Below are 21002 nucleotides of genomic sequence, written 5' to 3'. Positions count from 1 at the left end.
TACGATCTGTGGGGATTCCGGCGCCGTTGGTGTGGGTGGGAGACCATAGCACATCCAGGGCCCACAACGTGTCCGCATCACCAAATGAGACACCGGAAGGCACATCCAAAAGTCCCCCAATTTCTGCATAAACTTGAGAGTCAGATGTCGGAGGGCATCTGTGACACCTTTGGCCACTCTGTATAAATAGGTGATCACTAATGGACAAGCAGCGATGCCCTGAGGTCCAAGTAGGCATCTCTATCAAAGGGTCGAACTAGTTTCGGCCACCACTCGCAGAGGGGGCCTCCAGCCTGCCCTGGTAGAATTTCTGCACCCCCTGCTCCCAGGCCCGCACCAGCAAAGCCCCACCTCTTCTTGGCTGCTGCCACCTGAGGATGCCCTGAGTTTAGGACGTAACCCCCCCGCGAACAGGAAGGACTCCTGAGCTAAAGGCCATTAGCACCCGAGGGCCCATTGTTTCTCAGTAAGTCTACAGAAGTTGGCACTTAAATCAAGTCTTAATACTTTTTTTTTTTGGCCACAGCACAGTCACCTGAGTCGCTCCCTGGGATGTAGCTAATGGCAGACTTGAGCCACGAGGAGCTGTCCACTCATGGAACTTTCCGTTGGCCAAAAGGACGTCGTTGTGGCCCTGGAGGAGACCGACCGGGAAGCCTAGGGGAGGAGAAGGTCAGGTTCCCCAGGCTGCAGCTTCAGAGAGCCCCAGACCCTGACACGTGGGGTGAGGGAAAGAGCTGATTTGTTCACATAGACTAAGGCAAGGGATCCAGGAAGACACGAGCTGAGTCCGAGAACATGGGCTTCTAGGAAGTTTTCTAGGCCGAGGTCTTGGTCGCCACCCACCCAACTTCCACTCCTCCAAGATGGAGCTGCCACCTTGTCTGGGTCTTCCCCCTCCCCCCTGTGAACCAGGGGAGGATGTCCCAGCCTCAAGGTGGTCCTGGACCCCGTCAGTGATCGGTTTAAAGGTGGTCGCCTGAGTCTGAATCAGCCGATGAGGTATCAGGGGAGACCTGGTTGTTGGGGCTCTGGGAAGTTATTCTGGAGAGGCGGCCTGATAGTCTTTCTCAGAAGTTCTGCATCTCTGCCCTGGCCGGTTTGGCTCAGCGGTTAGAGCATCGGCCCGCGGGTCAGAGAGTCCCGGGTTCGGGCACGTACCTCGGTTGCAGTTTGTCCCCGACTCTGGTTGGGGTCGTGTGGGTGGTAACCAGTTGATGTGTCTCTCTCACGTCGATGTTTCTCTCTCTCTTTCCCCCTCTCTCCCTCCTGCTCTATCTGAAGATAAATGCAAAAATGTCCTCGGGTGAGGATAATAAAGAAAGAAAAAGAAAGTCCTGCATCTGGGTGGGAGCACGGTTCTGCATCCCCCCCACCCCGAGCAGCAGCCCAGGGTGAGGACCACACGAGCCACTGATGCAAAGGGTGGGGAGGAGCCTGCATCAACCACCCCGAGGGCATCCCCAAAGGCCAGACCAACTGAAAACGCAACTGAACTGTTAACAGTGAAACCAGAAAGGAAGTTGTGGCTACTCTGGGGCCAAAGCCATTGCAGGAGACCAGTGCTTCGAAATGAGACGCAAAATCTGGGGGAACAGCAGACTCAGACATGGACCATGCGCAGCAGCACCCGAAACGCCCCTTTAGATCAGGATTCAGTAAGGGCCCGTGTCCTCAGTGCAATGGTAGACAAGGAGTCACCTTCTTGTGAGCAAAAGGAAATAATTGTTAAAAAATTATTAAAACCCTCCTCCGTGACAGCTTCCGGTGGGAAAAGTCATTAACAATCATGATAATATTAACAGCATCCGTTGGGAATTGTAAGGACGTTGGGCTGGGAGTCACATTTCCACAGAGCTAGGGAAACCCTAAGCAGCCAAACTGAAATTAAAATACTGCCATGAGAACATCAGCCCTGGATGGCCAGCAGACACAGACACAGATGCTTTCTAGAGGGACGTATCTCAGCCCGCAGGTTGCATTGAGCTAACAGCAAGCTCCCAGCATGATATTACCAAGTGCAGAAGAAATAACACACCATAAGGGAGAGTCAGCAGGAACAAAGAATAGATTTAATTCTCCAAAGATTTCTGATGTTGAAATGACTGGATGAAGACTATAAAGTATGTTTCCTAGGCTTGAAGACGCAAAAGAGGGCATCGGAACTATGACAAAGCAAGTACTCAAAATGAACGGAGCAGATTTGAAAAATCATCAGCTAGAACATCTGGAAACAAAAAAATAAAATAATTGAAATCATAAACATAAGGGTTGTGCTAAACAGTGTTAGTGATTGAAACGGAAGTGCTGATCTGGACACAGTCCCCAGAAGCAGGTGGAACCCAGGGAAGGGGAGTTAGGAGATGTGGAAGACAGAGGAGAGGACCTACTGTGTGTCCAGTCCAGCGGTTCGCCACCAGGGTGGTTTCGCCCCTAGGGGACGTTTGACAATGTTGGGAAACATTTTCTTGGTTGCAGTTGTAGGGCAAGATGACGCTGAGTCAAAATTAGATGGATCCAACAACTTTTCTTCCCGGCCAGTCTCTACACTTGACAACTTTAAAAAATAATCCATTTGATTGAGGTATCATTTACAATAAAATGCAATCCTCTCATTGTAAGGACCCAAGTAGGTGTGCAGTGTATTCTGCACCCAGGGTTGATGGTGGGGAAGTATGACTTGGCCACAGAGGCTGCCTTTCTTGCTCCGGTGTTATTGCCAAGCCCAGAGGCAAAGCACATAAAACCCTCAGTTCCCAGCTCTGAGTGTGGCTTCAGGTGGCTCATCCTGGGCTGTCACCACTGGGCCATTTCACCTGAGGGATCCAGAAGCTTCTCTTTGATGTCCTCACCCACTTATGCCTGCTGAAGTCATCCAATCTGTAAAGAGAAAGCCACGTGGTCCTCAGAACTGAGGTCTAAACTAGGTAGAAAGCTAGTTCTCAGGAGTTCAACTTTGTCTTGGGGACCATCTCAGCTCACAAGCATATGTTTTTCATGCACTTTCTGCGTTACCTGCCAGAGCAGACCGACACCTTTCTGAGGCTGTGTTTTTAATGACCCCAGATCTTTCTGGTCTGCCTTCAGGTGCTTTTATGTTCACTGTGTCTCTGTAAGAAGCTAATGCCCTGGGGGAGCTGTCCCCTTGCTCAGAACTCCTGGATGCCCTGTCCCCTCTCTCCCGGGAAGAGCTCCCAGCAGCCCGTGTGGTCCGGGCTTCATACAGACATCATCCACCCTGCTGAGGAGCCCATGGAAGGCTGGCAGGGTCTTCTTTAATGCCCACGATCACTCGGTGAGACAGGTCCTGTTACATCTCCATCTTACAGAGGACACTGACGTTGGGGTTTTAGCCATTCTAATGGGTGTGCAGTGGTATCTCATTGTTGTTTTAATCCCAACGATGCTTCCTAAGGCACCTCCAATGGTGATGGCTCTAGGGGAGACTGTGATCTTCCTCCTCAGCTGCAACCCTCCTCTTCAGTGCTAAAAGGAGGGCAGTTGAAATGGGAACAGGCTCTTGCATTTCAAGCCAGATTTACAGAAGGAGACAGCAAAAGGCTGTCCTCCTCCATACACAACAATGTGCACCAGAAATGGTGCCTGACCTAGTGAGTCCTTGACTAGTTACATTTGCTGAATGAATGAATGAATGAGTGAGTGAGTGAATGAACGAATGAATGAATGATTGAATGAGTGAGTGAATGAATGAATGATTGATTGAATAAGTGAGTGAATGAATGAATGATGAATGAGTGAGTGAATGAATGAATGAGTAAGTGAATGAATGAATGAGTGAGTGAGTGAGTGAGTGAATGAATGAATGAGTGAGTGAGTGAATGAATGAATGAGTGAGTGAGTGAGTGAGTGAATGAATGAATGAATGAGGCCATAAGAATCAGACCTGGCCCCAGACTCATACTTTCAACAGGAACAGCAACCTCAGGTCTAACTCCCCTAAAGGTCATCCTTGGAGCTCTCCACTGAACAGCTCTTCACCTACTGGGGACCAACGCTGACCTCCATACTCAGGACACCTCCAGTTGACGGAACTGTGCTGACACAAAGGTGAGGCATGAGCCTGGCGGGGGCGCGGGGGCAGATCGGCAGGGGCCTGGCCACCGATGTCAGGTTCCTGAGCTCAGGAAAGGTTTGCGGAGAGGTGACCAGCAGATGGAGAGCTGGGATGGAGATGACGCAGGGTTGCAGATGTGCCCTTCCAGTCAGAGGGAGCCCCAGACTCCTTCCCTGTTGACCCTCATGGCATGACTTTGAGGGGAACCCAGGGGAGCCAACAGAGCTGCGCCGGGACTCTCATTCTCGGCGGAGACTCGGCCCCCCGGCTCCAGGGGCAGGGGTCTGCAGTGGGGACGTCAGCAGACCATGTCGTGAGGCTCAAGGCCCAGCAGGTGTGAGCCACGAAGGCAGAAGCTTCAGAGACTCGATGAGGAAGACACTGGAAACGCATCCCTTTAGTCTCTTTGATCAAGTAAACACCATTCAGAACTATCCGACCTCAAGAAGAAAGACGTCCAGGCCCCAGGCCCCGGCAAGGGGGCCCTTCTCGCTGGTCCTGTGCCATCCAGCTTCTCCCTGCCCCTGAACCGCCTCTGGGTCACGCGGTGCTCGGAACGAGGGTCGTCAGCATGGAGCTGCTCGGAGCATGAGGGCCTCGGAGCCGGGCTCCCCCTGGAGGCACGTGGGTGCTCTTCCCGCTCTGGTCTGTTTCATGCCTGTCTCTCCCTACCCTGGACACTGGCACATTAGGCAGTTTTCAGTGGCACATTAGGCAATTCCCAGAAGCGGTGTGTGTGTGTGTGTGTGTGTGTGTGTGTGTGTGTGGTGGGGTGCTCAGAACAGACAGACACTGGCTGTCCACTGCAGCGGATTCCCTTGGATGACGTGATAGGAGTAGCAACCCCTCTGTTGTACCTCCAGAGAGATCCGGGAGCTCACTGAATATCAACAGTAAGACCCTGTGGGCAAAGCATGGGCACTAGGTTGGCAACTGCTAATGGCCCCTCACCCATCTGAGCCAGCTGGTGACAAGCTGGTGATGGCTTTGCCTTCTGAAGAGCCGCCGGGCCACCTGAGTCTGGCCGGATCTCTGAGAGGCAGGGACACGCTCCCCAAGGGGGCCTCTGGAGCTGCTGGACTGTGGGCCTTGGTCCCCAACAGGGTGACTCCAACGTCCCCGTCTGGCTCAAGCTCTGCCCTTTCTGGACACCGTGGGCATTTTCAGGCCGTCACTGCTCAGAGCCCTTAACCACGTGTCCAGTGCGTGAGAGTTGTCAGCCGCTGAAGGGGGCAGACGGGGGACTGGAGGATCCCAGCGGGGAGGAGGGTTCCAGCTACCACGATGGTCAGGCATCTCCCTGTGGCCCCTTGGGGCCGAGAACCAGGGCCCCTCCCAGGACCAGGGGCAGGCGGACATGTTCGCCTGGTGCTCAAAGGGAAACATTCCCCCGGGAGCGGAGGGCTGGGGGTGCGGGGAGAACAGGGACAAAGGGCACAGGCCTCCGGTTATGAGATGAGTAAATTCGGGATCGAAGGCACCGCGTGGGGACTGTCGTTAACAAGACCGGTGGATGCTTGCGATTTGCTGAGGGTTTAGATCTGAAACTTCTCACCACACCAAACAAGCCCAGAGGATAACGGTGCAAACCGACGTTGCCTCAACCTGATCGTGGTTATTATTCCACGATGTATATGAAGTCATCATATTGTACGCTTTTAAAAAACACATTTACACCTCAAATATATGTAGTTTATGTGTCGATGACACCTCAACACAGCCGGGCACAGAAAAAGCCGAAGGGACAGATTCCCAAAGGGCGCCTCCGTGGATGTTTGCCTTGGGGGGCCCCTTGCAAATGGGACGCTCCCTTTGGTGGGAGGACCCACGGACCCGTGTGGCACAAAGTGACCGAGTCCAAGGGTGTGTTTTCCTCCGACAGTTTAATGAACCTTATTTGAACGTTACTTACAAGAAACAACACCATTTTCCTGTTTTATGACCCTCCTCCCTGGCCTTGAGGCAGTTCCTGAGGCCCAGCAGCCCCCCGGGAGACTGAGCCGCGGTGCTGAGTGGGGAAGCACAGGCGAGACCCCCAAATCATGGCCCCAGCCCCTGAGATGTGCGTGGGGGGGAACAGGGGCTTGGGAGCAGGGTGAGGAGGAGGAAGGCCAGCATCGCACCCCCCAGCGAGGCTCCCCATCCCTCCTCAGCCCCGTGTACTCAGAGCAGTGTCCTCCCGGGGCAGAGGGGACATCCGTCTCTCAGGCCCCAGAACCAGGGACTCGCCACAAAATCACCCTCCGTGTGTGTGCGTGTGTGTGTGTGTGTGTCGGTGTTCTCACTAGCAAGAACCATCAAAACCCAACTAGATTAGCTAAAGAAGAAAAAACATTTAAAAACGTATGCATAGAGCAGAAGCCCAGGCATAGAGGGTGTGGAACTGGTCTCAGGAACGACAGGGACCAGGGCCTGGCCGTCTGTCTCTCCTCTCGCCTTCCTGCTGCTTCTGTCTGTGCTTTGGTCCCCAGCGCTGTGCCGAGGTCCCCCAGTAGTGAGGACACAACTGTTCGAACTTGGGCTCCGTCCCAACAGCTCCCGACCACAGGCCCCGAGCCCTGGTGGGGTGGGGTGGGCTGCTTTCTCCCCGGAGTGGGAACAAGGTGCTGTCCCTCCAGGCCACGAGGACGCTTCAGGAGGGGTCCGAGCTATGTCCCTGAGCCGTGCAGAGCAGGGAATCCAGGGGTCTCCGGAGTATTCCTCCGTCTGTGTCTCCCTGGAAATTCGGTCTAGGGCAGAAAGTGTCTCTCATCCACCTGCCTAAGGCGCTGTGTCTTCAGTCAGGTCAAAGGACAAGTCCATGTAGGCAGGCTGCATGGGGACCCTCGGAGACCACTTCAACCAGAGGATAGCGCCAACCAAGGCGAGTAGGATGGGCACCTTCACGAACACCAGGAGCATGTAGTGGTTCCTGCCACACAGAACAGAGTTAGCGTGCCGGGCCCTCCAGGCCCTGCCACTCCTGGTGCCCTGACGCTGGGGCACCCGCCAGCCCAGCCCAGCCTGTGCCCCCAAAGACACCCATGAACCTCCTCAATGGCTGCACCATGAGGGCTCCTCAGAGGTAACCTCAGCGTCCTGGGTTTGCTTGGTACCCGGCCCGGGGTCCCTCTGGGGCCCCCCGTTCCCCAACGTGCACCTCCCCCCGGAGGGAGTGCCTGCTGTCATCCCAGACAGGCTGCTGGCCTGTGTCCTCGCTGCTCCGCCAAGTCACCCTCCTGCTCTACGGCCTGACGCCTGGCCTCACGGAGATTCGTGTCTAATCTCCCTTGGCACCCACCAGGTCGTTAGGACTTTCTTTGTTGACAGCCAGACAGGGTGGCCGTGCAGGAGCCTGGCCAGAGGGTTTGCTGGCGAGGCTGGGACGGGACGGTGGTGGGTGAGGGGTGAGACGGGGCGGGGGCTTTGGGCCCTGATGCTGGCTGTGCCAAGCAACCGCACAGGGGCAGAGGGGCCCCGGGCTCGCCGTGCCATGGGAGAGGGGCAGGAGAAAGGGCCGAAGCCACTCACCGCCTGTGGGAGCTGGAGGACACCCCTGGGTATGTGTTGGCCGTTGTCCCGGAGAGCAGATTTTCTAGACACAGGCAGAGTTGGCCACAGGTCAGTGGCACAGACCAAGAGTTGGTGCATGGCTCCCGCCGCCACCCCTGCCCTGCCAGCCCCCACCACAAACCCCCTTCCCCTGGCTTAGGAAGCTTTGTGTGTTTGGGGAGGTCCCTCAGGCTTCCCCCCTTTCTATGGGACCATCGGAATCCAGCACACAGTCATGGTTTCTGTCATTTCCGGGGGTGGCACCAAGAAATGCCAGTTCCCGGGAGTGGGCATCGGAGCGTATTCTGAGGGCGCTCATCCCCTCCGCGCCCTCCGCTTGTGGGACTCCAGCTTTGGGGGGAAATACCCCCGGCCCTTTGGGGTATTCCGGGCAGGGCCAGAACTGTCAGGGACAGACAGGCCTGGAAATGGGGTTTCTAGTTACTGGGCGGCGAGGGGAAGGAGCACCCCGGAAGGCTGGTGAATAAGGGGGCTCAGTAGTGGGCAGTGAGTGCGAGGAATCAGACATCCTTATGAGACACTAAGAGACCGTTTATGGCGACCGGCCTGGTCCTGGCATCCATGACGGACCTTGTATTTGAGTCCTAGGTCTGGCGAACTCTGTTCCGCAAGCCGCCCCCCCCCCCCATCATGCTGGACAGCTGGCTGGGCTCCAGGTAACCAGTCACAACATCTGCCCTGCAGGCCACAGGCTGGTGCCGCCCGGCTCCCGACCCAAGACCCCTGAACCCCTTGTCCCCTAGAGCTCTGCCTGGGCACACTGCTAAGCAGTCTGGATCCCTGCTTGCGGGTCTTCCTCAATCCCCTTGTGTCCCCCCAGATCTTGGCTTCCCCTACGTACCCTGCGCACGTTTTGCTTGACTGATCCTCCCTGGACTCCGCTCCACCCAGCGGCCCCTGTCTTTCTCGGGTTCCAGCCCTAACCGTTCGTGGGCGACTGTGCCCCAGTTTCTCTCGCTTTCCTCCCATCTGTCTGTCTGTCTGTCCCTCGCTCTCACACACTGGTTCTCAGGGACTCCGCCTTTCCCCTCTGCCCTTGGGAGGAGAAGGCAGGAACCCACGTTCTCTCAGTCCTGAGCCCCAGGACCTCGTGGTCGACACGAGAAACTCCTACCTGGGCCGATGGTCACTGTAATCGGCGCCCCACGGTCAGTTCCAATCCTGTTAATCCCGCACCAGTAGGTGTCTTGGTCATCTTGCCGGAGGTCCTTCATGGTTATCGTGATCACGCGGTCATTCTGATTGTCTGTGATGGCCACCCGGTCTTTCCGCACTGTTTGCTGGGATCCCGTGGTCTGAAGGAGGATCCGGCAGGAACGCCGGTAAGCTCCTCGGCACCACCACTTCTTGTTGGTCTCCCAGCCGGGCTCATAGCGACACTGCACCGTCACTGAGCTCCCCTCCTGGCCTCTCACCATCTTTGGGCCTTGGATGGAGAAACAGCCTGGAACACAGAATTCCCAGGATGGAGATCCTGCCCCCCGACGCCGGGCCTGACCTGGGGCAGCCCTGGGCTCAGACGACTCCAGGCTGCTGTCCAGGCACTGGACCAGGGTCCCCAGCCTTGCCGGCCCCCTTAGCGTGCCCCTCTCATCCACCTTCTCGTCCATCCAGTTACCCCCTGTTGCTCCCCCAGTGACAATCCTCTGACCTCTGTGGTCCTCATCTCCCTAGAGATGCTCAAACACTGACCCTGATCTCTGACGGCTTCTTAACTGTCTTCTCAGTCTGCCCCCCCCCCCCCCCCGACTACACTGGCTCCGAGGCCTCTCCTGGTTTCTCTCCCTCTCCCTTTAAATCTCAGCATAACCAGCCCTGGCCGGTTTGGCCCAGTGGTTGGAGCGTCGGCCTGCGGACCAGAGATCCCAGGTTCGGTTCCTGCTAGGGGCATATACAAAAAAACCCCAAAACAACTTAGTTTATAGCATTTTCCAGTTTCCGTGGTGGCTGATTTCAGGTGACCAGCGTGCTGTCACTGGACACAGAGTCGGGAAGAGCTGTTTGAGCCGGTCCTTGTGCACGTGTGAGCCGCTCGGGCACACCCCGGAGGGGGGCCCAGGGCTCTGTCCAGCCTTCATCGGTCTCGTTCTCGTCCATCCCCACGGAGTGACTCTTCAGCTCCATGTTTCTGTTTTTGCCTTTGTAACCCAGCTCATCCCCTCACTGCTCGCTCCCTTTGCTAACGCACTCTGGATATCTCTACCCAAACTCAATAATACGGACTCGTCCCCCCGCCCCCGAACTTCCTCTTCAGTCTTCCCTCCCTCTGGGGAGGGTCCCCGTGGGCAGACTGGCAGAGCCTGGCGGAAGTGGGCCAGGTGAGAGGCATGTGTAAGCTAAATGGGCCCTCTGTTCTGTGGGCCGCCTCCAGCCACACCGGCTGCGCTGATGCGCTGTCCATCCTGGCAGCGACCACCTTGCCCTGACCACGTGGGGATGGAGAGGCGCGGAGAAGCAGAGAGCGCAGCAGGGCCTCGGGCCGGGCTGGGGTGCGAGGTGGGATGTGTCTGGGTAGCACCAGGAAGGCGCTGCCCCTGCACACCTCAGAACTCCCACTTTTAGTTTCCCTGGGGTTTGCGTTTGTGGTAGGTACGATAGTGTTCCCCCACAGACGCTGAGGTCCTAATCCCCAAAACCCATGGATACGTCATCTGACGCGGCAAAGGGGATTTTGCAGATGTGATTAGATTAAGGGGGAGGTGATCCTGGATTATCCAGATGGGCCCAATGCCATCACGAGGGTTCTTATAAGTTGAAAGAGAGTCACTGTCAGAGTCTGAGAGGGATTTGAAGACAGAAAAAGAATCTTGAACCAAGGACGTGAGCAGCCTCTGGAGCAGCGGTTCTCAACCTGGGGGTCGCGACCCCTCTGGGGGTCGAACGGCCCTTTCACAGGGGTCGCCTAAGACCATCAGAAAACCCATATCTCCGATGGCGATTCAGAACAGTAGCAAAATGACAGTTATGAAGTAGCAACGAAAATAATTTTACGGTTGGGGGGTCACCACAACACGGGGAACTGATTAAAGCGGCATCAGGAAGGTGGAGAACCACGGCCCTAGAGGCTGGGAAAGGAATGAAAACGTTCTTCTCTAGAAGGAATGAAATCCGGGCACCTTGATTCTAGCTACAAAGATCATCCTGGACTTCTGAACCTCGGAACTGTTAGATGATACATTTATAACGAAAAGGATTGTACCATTCAACCAGCAGAACCCCCTTCATCCTCCTCAACCAACCACAGCACTAACACACCTCCCCAGAGAACTCGGCATCCTTCCTCACTGATCCATCCCCTCCTTCTCCCCCACGACTGGCTAGTAACCAATTCAGTCAACTCTGCCTCAAAAATGCTCCTCCAAATGATTTTCTTCTTTCCTTCTCTGCTGTCACTGTCTGTGCGGACAGCACGACAGAGCAGAGAGATGAGGAGGTTTGGGCACAGAGAGACATGTCGACAACTAGTGGGGAAACCTTGGGTGAGGTGCTGAGCCCTGCTTCTTCCCATGCTGAGTGGTGGTGCTGCGTCCCACCTCACAGGTCGTTAGGTCATTAGGACTTGGATATGTATCAAATCCCAGACATTCGGGGGTCACTCCACCAACAATAGCCTGTCAACTGGTCAGTGCTCATCTGCTGCGTGGATCATGGTAGTAGCACCGGGAGAGGTGCTCCCGCTTCTGCTGCTCCCTCCTCCAGTCTCCTCTGCACATGGCTGCTAGAGTTGTGTCCTGAAATTGTCCCTACCTAGTTCTCATCTGCAATTGCCATGAGCACTTAAAATTTTTCAGGAGGCAACCAAAATGTCTATTGATAGACAAATGGATAAAAAAGATGTGGTACATATATACAGTGGAAAATTACTCAGCCATGAAAAAGAATGGAATGTTGCCATTCGTGACAAAATCGGTAGACCTAGAGGGTATTATGCTGAGTGAAATAAGTCAGGCAAAGAAATACAAAAACCATATAATTTCACTTATATGTGGAATCAACAAAAAAACAAACTAAGCCAGCAAACAAAATGGAAACAAACTCATAGATACAGTAAACAAATTGTTGGTTGCCAGTTAGAAAGGGGGTTGAGGGGATGGGTAAAAAGGGGAAGTATTAAGAAGTACAAATTGGGTGCTGGCCAGTTTGGCTCAGCGGTTAGAGCGTCGGCCTGCAGTTCAAAGAGACCGGGTTTGGTTCCCGCTAAGGGCATGTACCTCGGTTGCAGTTTGTCCCCGGCCCTGGTTGGGTCATGCGTGTGGGAGGCAGCCACTTGATGTGTCCCTTTTATGTTGATGTTTCTCTCTCTCTCTCTTCCTCTCTCTCCCTCCCACTCTATCTGAACAAAAAGTGGAAAAATGTCTTCGGGTGAAGATAAAAAAAAAAGAAGTACAAATTGGTAGTTACAAAATAGTCACGTGGATGTAAAGAACAGCATAGGGAATATATTCAATGACACTGGAATGTACAAATTGGCAGTTACAAAATAGTCACGTGGATGTAAAGAACAGCATAGGGAATATATTCAATGACACTGGAATAACAGTGTCAAATAGGAACTAGACTTATTGAGGTGATCACTTTGTAAGTTATGTAAATGTCTAATCACTACGTTGACACCTGAAACTAGCATATTATTGCATGTCAACTGTAACTGAAAAATAACATTAAAAAATTAATTAAAAATAATTAAAATTTAAAAATATTTTAAAAAATCTTTCAGGACCTCTCCTTCGGCCACTCCCCACTGTCCCAGAGTGACTTTAAATGCCTGAGGTTGGCATTTGTCTTTCTGCAGTCTGGGCAAGTTCTCAGTCCAGCGCCGCTCCCGGCCCCTTCTTGCCTCCCACTCTTCCCGGTGACTCACGCCCGATTTTCACTTCCCCTGTATCTAATGTGTCTTCTTGGTGGCTGTCATTGCTGATGTCCTTTTTCCCCTTGGAAATCCCTTCTCCAGTCCCTGCCTGTCTGCTGGTGACCCTTGACAACCTCTTCAACGTAATAAAATCAACTCTCTAAAACGCTTCTGGCTGGCCAGCCAGTACGGCGGGCTGCTCACGAAGGTCAGCCTCCTTTGCCAAGTCTTGCTCCCCTTCCCAACCAGGTCTGCTTCTTCCCATTGCTCCCGCGGCCCTGTACAGGAACCTGAGTGCCGCGGTGTTCTGTTATCCGTGGTAGTCTCTTCCTGTCTCCCTGCTAGGGTGCTTCGTCCCACAGAGCAGAGATGTCCTGTTTGGTTTGCTCTTTCTTCGCACCCCAGCCCCTGGGTCTTGCACTTGTGTCTGGATCCTCATAGGTGCCAATCAAGTTTATGATCGTTTTTGGAGAGATCTGGGACATAGTCGTTTCGAATCTAGGATTAACTATAATTTCCACACCATTGGACAACACATATAAGGAGGTTGATCGCAGTAATGTGATAGTAGATGCTGGAAACACTCAAATGTCGTGAATTGGAGATTGGGCGAACATACTTGGGTCCATCCGTCACATAGTGAAAAAGTAAAAGACAAGTCACAGATGCTCATGGGAAAGATGTCCCAGATATATTATGACCAGGTCAATAAAAAGTTTGCTTAACAGAGTTCCATTTCTGGGGGTGATTTTCCATAGCCCATGAGTAGGAAAAACATCTAAACTTTTAACAGTGGTTAGTGCTAAGATTGGGCTTTATGGGGGGAAATTTCACTTTCTAAATCACACATTTCTATTATGTTAAAATGTTTACAATATCATTAACTAATAAAACCACAAAAATCATTTTGAAAAAAATTATAAGAGGAATCAATTAGTAGACAACAAATCATGTCAATTAAAACCAAATGCAAGTTCTGGCCAAGTAACTCAGTTGGTGAGACCATCATCCCAATACCCCACAGTTGTAGGTTCAATCCCTGGTCAGGGCACATACAAGAATCAACCAATGGATGTAATAAATAAGTGGAACAACAAATCAATGTTTCTCTATATGTCTCTCTTCCTCTCTCTCTCTCTAAAATATATGCATATTATTTTGTGATTAAAAAATGCAAGAGTCAGCAGATAGGGTCATCTTCCTCCTTCAAAGAGAAATCCAGAGTAGAAAGCAGAGGTTTAATCACAAACAGCAGGCAAAAGACGCTTCGGAACGGAAGCTTCCTCCAGCCCAGCTTTGCTAATTTAATCTGAGAGCAAATCACTCACAGTGGGATTGGGCTCATTTTAAAAAACATGTGGGAAGTTTTTACCAACGCGGATTGCGATGGATGGAACAGTGAATGAGGTCTCTGAATTTTCGAGTTTGTTCGGAGGAAGAGAGGACGCTGTCCGCGAGGAGCAGGGTTTTGGAGAACAGGGCTGATGGGTTTTAAAGGCATCAGGCTGTTAGAATTTCAATTTTTCACGTTCGTGAATCTGAGATGTAAACCTCCTCCTGCATCAATTGTTCAGGAACATTTGCTCCATGTGTGAAATCCTTGTGTGAAGAGTCTTGTCCTCAAATTGAGAAATGACCGAGCTCCATGTCTGGGCTGAGAGCAGGTGACAAATGACACACACAGCAAGGCAAAGCAGTCATGGGGAGAGCTCAGAGCAGAGACGCCCACGGAGCGTGGGCTGCGCAGCGGGTCGCAGCTTGTCTGGCACTCGTGGGTCAGGCCGTCACAACTGACCTCCCCGAGCGGCCGTCCCAGCCCAAGCTCTGAAGTCATTTCTAGGGTAAAGGGCTGTGCTCCTGGCCTTGATGGATCACTTCCCTCACTGGGAGAAGGAGGATCTGTTTCTCCCCTTGCAGGCACTATGAGCACCTACTGTATACCAGTGCCCTACCTTCCTCTCAGGGTTGTCGGGGACTCACACAACTGAGCAGCTAAGACAATATCCTACGGCAAGTTGGGTCATTCTGACTTCACAGCACTCGCTGTCTGTCCTGCACTTCGCGGGGTAACACAGCCCCACAGTGGCTGATGGCAGTCGGCAGTCTGCAGGTGTAAACTTGGCGGGTGGCTTTCCTTCCTCCTTGACTAACTGCAACCCCTTTCAAGTTACCTGGCAGAGCTGTAGAGAGGAGGGGACTCCCCGCGGTGTCTCTATAGACTGTCCCCTCCCCAGCCACAGATCAACTGTGGGGGGGGGTGTGGGAGGGTACCTCTGAGGGAGACTGTGTGTGAGCATGTGTGTGACTGCAGATGTGTCTGAGCTTCTGTGTCTCTTGGCGTCCCTGTGAGTACATGCTCCGTCCTCTTTTTAATGGCCATTCTTATTTCTCTTGTCCCTTCACGTCCTCAGGGCCTGATGCATGCCTGGCACGAAGTAGGACCCCCGTGAGCTTTTTTTTTTTTTATCCTCACCCGAGGATATTTTTCCATTTTTTGTACAGATAGAGTGGGAGGGAGAGAGAGGAAGGGAAAGACAGAGAGAGAAACATCGACGTGAAGGGACACATCAAGCGGCCGCCACCCGCACAACCAACCAGGGCCGGGGACAAACTGCAACCGAAGTACGTGCCCTTAGCGGGAACCGAACCCGGGTCTCTCCGGACCGCAGGCCGACCCTTTAACCGCTGAGCCAAACTGGCCAGGGCCCCCGTGAGCTTTTGTTGAATGAATTAACAAAGCCACCTCTCGTTCTCCCAGACGTGACACTGCCCCCGCCCCCCGCCTTGTACCCGGGACGGATGCTCTGTGCAGCCTGTGCTGCCCCTGCAGGTCTAAGCTCCCGGGCCCCAGCTCCGCTCACCTGCGAGGCTGAGAAGAAGTAGAGCTGAGGGCAGCCACATGGTCCTGCTCCAGGCTCCTCGGCCCTCTGACCTGCAACTGGAGAGCACCCTCGGAGGCTGGCACTCGAAGCTCTGCCTGAGCCCTGGCTGGCACCTTCTGCTTGTCCAGACTGCTTTTGAGTTTCTCTAACTCATCCACTTCCTTTTATAGAGTGAGTGTTTCCTGCTTCTAGTTATTCAACAGGAGTGTCACTTCTTAGTAAGCCTGTGCCAGAGGACACTAGAGTCCCTGCTAAGAGAGAAAGAGGAAGAAAGGGGGTTGTGCAGGCTGAGCAGAGCCAGGGGGCGATATGTCAGCAGAAGAGTCAAGGAGGGGTCACCTGGCCTATTAGGTCCTGGATTCAAGGAGTACAATAGTCTGCATGTCAACTCCAGAAATGACTCTTCACTACAATAATGGGTCCCAAGCAGCATGGAACCCCCCACCCCCTCAGGTGGCAGGTGAGCACGCTTGGCATACCTGGAGATGTATTTGTTCAGATGGGACAGCCAAGTGCGTAAGTGCTGTGAGACCAGACAAGCTATGTGACTGTGGACAACTTACTTATACTTTCTGAGCCTCAGATTTTGCATCTGTAAGTTAGGTTCATAAAAGTTGTTATGATTGGCCCGGCTGGTGTGGCTCAGTGGTTGAGCATCAACTGATGCGCCAAGAGGTCGCCGGTTCGATTCCCGGTCAGGACACATGCTCGGGTTGCGGGCCCAACCCCCAGTGGGGGGCATGCAGAAGGTGGCCAATCGATGTTCTCTCTCATTGATGTTTCTCTCCCTCTCCCTTCCTCTCTCTGTAAAACCAATCAAGAAAAATAAAAATTTTTTAAAAAGTCATTTTGATTGGAACCTGCCTCCATATACCCATAGGGAGAAACAGGGTCATACTTTAAAATGATCCATGGGCCCTGGCCAGTTCAGCTCAACAGTTAGAGTGTCAGCCCGCGGACCAGAGAGTCCCGGGTTCAGTTCCTGCTAAGGACATGTACCTCAGTTGCAGTTTGTCCCCGGCCCCAGTTGGGGTCGTGTGGGTGGCAGCCACTCAATGTGTCTCTCTCACATCAATGTTTCTCTCTCTCTCTCTCTTCCTCCCTCTCTCCCTCTCGCTCTATCTGAAGATGAATGCAAAAATGTCCTTGGGTGAGGATAAACAATAAATAAATAAAATGAAATGATACACTGAAATTCAGTGCAGCACAGGATACAGTAAACTGCGTTTGTTTCTTCCTAGTGCAAAGTGGCCCAACACAGCGGAACTGTCCCCAGATCCAGCCCAGACCTGCAAACAGCATGGTCACACCTGCGCCTGCCCTGCAGGAGGTGGCGGCAGCGGCAGGGCCTGTCAGGGGTCTGGGCGGGGAGGGAGAGGGTAAAGAGGCTGGCGGAGTGTGGAATGGGCAGGTGTGGCTGTCCCCAAACCAGTAAAGGGAGCGGCAGCTGCTCCTGCCGCGGTGCCGGAGCCCCGTTGCACCTGGTGGAAGCCGGGAATCGAACCGGCGACCTCTTGGCACATCAGTTGTCCAGAGAATCAGTCTTGTGGACTTGGACTCCTGCCATGAACCTGCCCAGAGGGTGTGAGCCAGCCGGCGATCTGGTAGAGGGGGTACCAGCAGACGGGGGCGAGGAAACGGTTGCTGTGAGGACGAATGAGAAACATCTGTGCAGTTGTGAGAATGGAACCCCGGGTGGTGGCTGGCACTCTGCGTTATTCATAGACCCGGGCAGAACTCAGACACTTCAGGGAGAACAGCTCGAACCAGTCCAGGGCAGGAGACTGAGAAGAGGCTGGTGAGCTGGGTTTCCTCACTAGTAACAAGACACATTCTATCCTTAATCCGATATAATGTCACTAGGATCCAGACCGGAGAAGCAGGTGAGCGCATTTCTTCCCAGGGGTGCAGAGCCAGCTGCGGGGAGGGGAGCTCTCCCGGGGCCCGAGGCTGTGGTGGCTCGGGCATGCTCAGAAGGGCTGAGGGAAGCCAAAGGGCTTGGTCACGTACCAGGGAATTAGCAAAGGGAGGGAATGAGTCATGGCGATGTTTTCTCTGGAACAGTGGAGCAAGTTTGCTTTAGCACACAAGTTCATACAAGGCATCATATTAACAGGACAAAGGAGGAAATCACACAAGCATCTAAATGGTTGTACACAAGGCATTGTTTAAAATCCGCTACTTTTCATGATAAACTGAGAACAGAAGCGCATCGGGACGCAAGCATTCTGCCAACACGGGGACCAATGGCAAGTCGTGGACACTCTTCCCCTTAAAGGCAGGAGGAGGACAGGGACGCTCGTGATTACCACGTTGATTAAACACTTTGATTAACCCACACAGCACAAGCCAAAGAAACACAGGATATGAGAAAGGAAAAGGAGAAACACATTTTCAGATAGTTGTAGATACATTGATTGTCTGCATATAAAACTGAAAAGATTTAGATTCTAGTAAGCTTACTATATATAGACAAGACTCCATATAGAAAGTTAAAGAATGTTAAAATAAGGTTATAGTATTGAAATATTAAAGTTTACAATAACTTGTTAATAAATATGCAACACAAACAGATATAAACTGTGACATAAAAGGTAGACTTTTGAATGTGACTGAAGTCATGTTGTTATTAACTTAAAATAGACTGTTACACTGATAGGATGTTTCATGTAAGCCTCGTGGTAACCAGAAAGTAAACCTACAGAGACACAGAAAAGATGAAAAGGGAATCCAGGCAGACTACTGCGGAGAATCATCAACTCACAAAGACAGCAAGAGAGGAAGGAAGAAAAAGAGAACTACAAAACAGCCAGAAAGCAACTAATAAGATGGCAAAATAAAGTTATTACCTATCAATAATTACTTTAAATGTAAATGGAATAAATACTCCAATCAAAAGGCACTGAGGAGCTGAATGGATAAAAACAAACCAACCGAACCACCAAACTCCATGCTGCCTACAAGAGGTTCACTTAAGCTTTAAGGACATAGAGGCTTAAAGTGAAGGATGATGGGAAAAAATAGTCCAATAGAAACCAAAGGAGAGCAGAGGTAGCTTCACTTATACCAGACAAAATAGGCTTTAAGTAAAAACTGCCATATACCAGGACCAAGTGGGATTTATCCCTGGGATGCTAGGTGGTTCAACATAAACAAATCAATAAATATGGTACACCACATTAATAGAATAAAAAATAAAAATCATACCCACATTTCAATAGATGCAGAAAAAGCATTTGCAAAATATAACATGCTTTCATGATTAAAAAAAAAAATCAACAAATTGGGTGTATAAGGAATCTACCTCAACATAACAAAAGCCACAAATAACAAGCCCTCACCTAACATTATACCCAGTGTTCAAAGGTTTAAAGCTTTTCCTCTAAGAATAGGAACTCGCTCTTGCTACTTCTATTCAGCACAGTACTGGGAGTCCTTGCCAGAGCAATTACGCAGGAGTTTTGTTAAAGGAATCAAAATAGAAAGGAAGATGTAAAGTTGTCTCTGTTTGCAAACAACGTGATCTTATATATACAGAAAACAAACAGTAAAGTCTAGACAAAAGAACATCTGTTAGAACTAATAAATGAAATTAGTCAAGTTCCAAGATACAAAATCAACATACAAAAATCAGTTGCATTTCTATCCACGAACAATGAACTCTCTGTAAAAAGATATAGAGCAAGCAATTCAATATACAGTAGCACCAAAAACAATAAAATACTTGGGAATAAATTTAACCAAGTAGGTGAAAGATCTGTATACTGCCAACTATGAGACATTGATGAAAGAAAACTTAAGAAGATACAAATTAATGGAAAGATATTTCTTGTTCATGGATCAGAAGAATGAATATCGTTAAAATGTCCATGCTACCCTAAGCCATCTACTTATCCAATTCAATCCCTATAAAAAGGCCAATGACATTTTTCAGAGAAATAAATAATCCTAAAATTTGTGTGGCACCACAAAAGACTTCAAATAGCCAAGTCAATCTTGAAAAAAAAAGAGCAAAGCTGGAGGCATTTCTACTTCCTGAGTTCAAACCATACTACAAATCTATAACAATCAAAACAGTGTGGTACGGGTATGAAAACCTTCACATAGACCAGAACAACAGAACCAGGAGCCTGCAGGAGCCTGCAAACACAGTCGGCTAGGACAGCCTCTTGAAGAAGGGGTGTTGGGAAAGCTGGATAACCACCTCTGCAATAGTAAAACCGGGGCCCTGTCTCACTCCACTCACAGAAATTAAGTTGAAATGGATTAAAGACTTAAAAATAAGATCTGAGCCCAGCGGGTGTGGCTCAGTGGTTGAGCGTCAACACATGCACCAAGAGGTGGCCAGTTCAATTCCCGGTCAGAGCACATGCCCAGGTTGTGGGCCCGATTTCTAGTGGGGGGCACGCAGGAGGCGGCCAATAGATGTTCCCTCTCATCGATGTCTTTATCTCTCTCCCTCTTCTTTCCTCTCTCTCTAAAATCAATAAAGGAAAAGTATTAAAAATAAGATATGAAACTCCTAGAAGAGAACACGGGGGAAAGCTCCTTGCCATTGGTCTTAGCAACAATCTTTGGATATGACCCCAAAAACATAAGCAACAAAAGCCGAAACGAACGAGTGGGACTGGATCAGACGTAAAGCCCTGTGCACAGCAAAAGAAATGATGAATAAAATGTAATGGCAATCTACAGAGTGAGAGGAAATATTTGCAAATCAGATATCAGATAAGGGGTTAATATCCCAAATATGTCAAGAACTCCTACAACTCAATAACAACCCCTCAAAACTCAAACAATTCAATTTGAAAAGTGGGCAGAGGAACTGAACAGTTTTCCAAAGAAGACATATGAATGACCAGCAGATGCCTGAAAAGATGCTCAAAATCACTAATCATCAGGGAGATGCAAATCAAAACCACAGTGAGATATCACCTCACACTTGTTTGAATGGCTATCACCCCAAAGACAAGGTATAACGAGTGTTGGCAAGAATGTGGAGAAAAGGGCACCCTTGTGCCCTGTTGGTAGGGATGCAAATTGGCGCAGCCACGTTGGGAAACAAAGAATATAGAGACTCCACAAAAAATTTAAAAGACAAGTATCATACGATCCAGCCACCCCACTCCTAGAAACAGCCAAGGTATGGAAACGAACTAAGTGTCCATCAACGAAAGAATCAATGGAAAGATGTGGAACATATATACAATGGAATATTATTCAGCCAGCAAGAAGGAAATCCTGCCATTTGTAACAACGTGGATGGATCTCGAGGGATTGTGATAAATGAACTGAGTCAGACTGAGAAAGGAAAAGAGTGTATGATCCCACTTATATGTGGAATCTAAAAATCTGGACTCAGAGAAACAGAGTGGAGTTGTGGTTACCAGGGGTGGGGCGGGGGTAGGCAAAATAGGGAAGTATTGGTCAAAGGGCACAAACTTCAGTTATAAGATAAATTCTGGGGATCTAATGTACAGCATGGTGACTAGAGCTACTAGTACTATATTATATCCTTGCAAGTTGCTAAAAGAATAAATCTTAAATGTTTTCATCACAAAAGAAGTGGCAATTACGTGACATGATGGAGATGTGAGCTAATGCTGTAGCTCTAATCACTGCATTTAAAATAAATACGTGGTCT

At 50.9% G+C, this 21002-nt stretch overlaps 1 protein-coding gene across 1 annotated transcript; it reads right to left on the bottom strand.

The window, feature by feature from the left end:
• Positions 1 to 5772: 5772 nt before the first annotated feature.
• Positions 5773 to 15510, bottom strand: LOC118634994 (CMRF35-like molecule 7). The gene is made up of 4 exons (XM_036269886.1): positions 15338 to 15510; positions 8742 to 9071; positions 7586 to 7649; positions 5773 to 6986 (listed from the first exon to the last, which is right to left on the bottom strand). Exons 1-4 carry the CDS (start codon positions 15375 to 15377, stop codon positions 6836 to 6838), a joined length of 585 nt encoding a protein of 194 aa, XP_036125779.1. The 5' UTR covers positions 15378 to 15510; the 3' UTR covers positions 5773 to 6835.
• Positions 15511 to 21002: the final 5492 nt, after the last annotated feature.

This window comes from Molossus molossus, unplaced genomic scaffold (assembly GCF_014108415.1).
Source record: "Molossus molossus isolate mMolMol1 unplaced genomic scaffold, mMolMol1.p scaffold_m16_p_19, whole genome shotgun sequence".
NCBI classification, from domain to species: Eukaryota; Metazoa; Chordata; class Mammalia; order Chiroptera; family Molossidae; genus Molossus; species Molossus molossus.
The sequence above is the reverse complement of the archived record's forward strand: the minus strand, read 5'-3'. Positions and strand labels throughout refer to the sequence as shown.

Coding starts and splice junctions, on each gene's coding strand:
- LOC118634994 (XM_036269886.1), bottom strand. CDS start 15,377: ATGTGGCTGCCCTCAGCTCTACTTCTTCTCAGCCTCGCAG. Junction 9,072..15,337: donor ACTTCTTCTCAGCCTCGCAG/GTGAGCGGAGCT, acceptor TCTGTGTTCCAG/GCTGTTTCTCCATCCAAGGC. Junction 7,650..8,741: donor TACAGTGACCATCGGCCCAG/GTAGGAGTTTCT, acceptor GCCTGTGTCTAG/AAAATCTGCTCTCCGGGACA.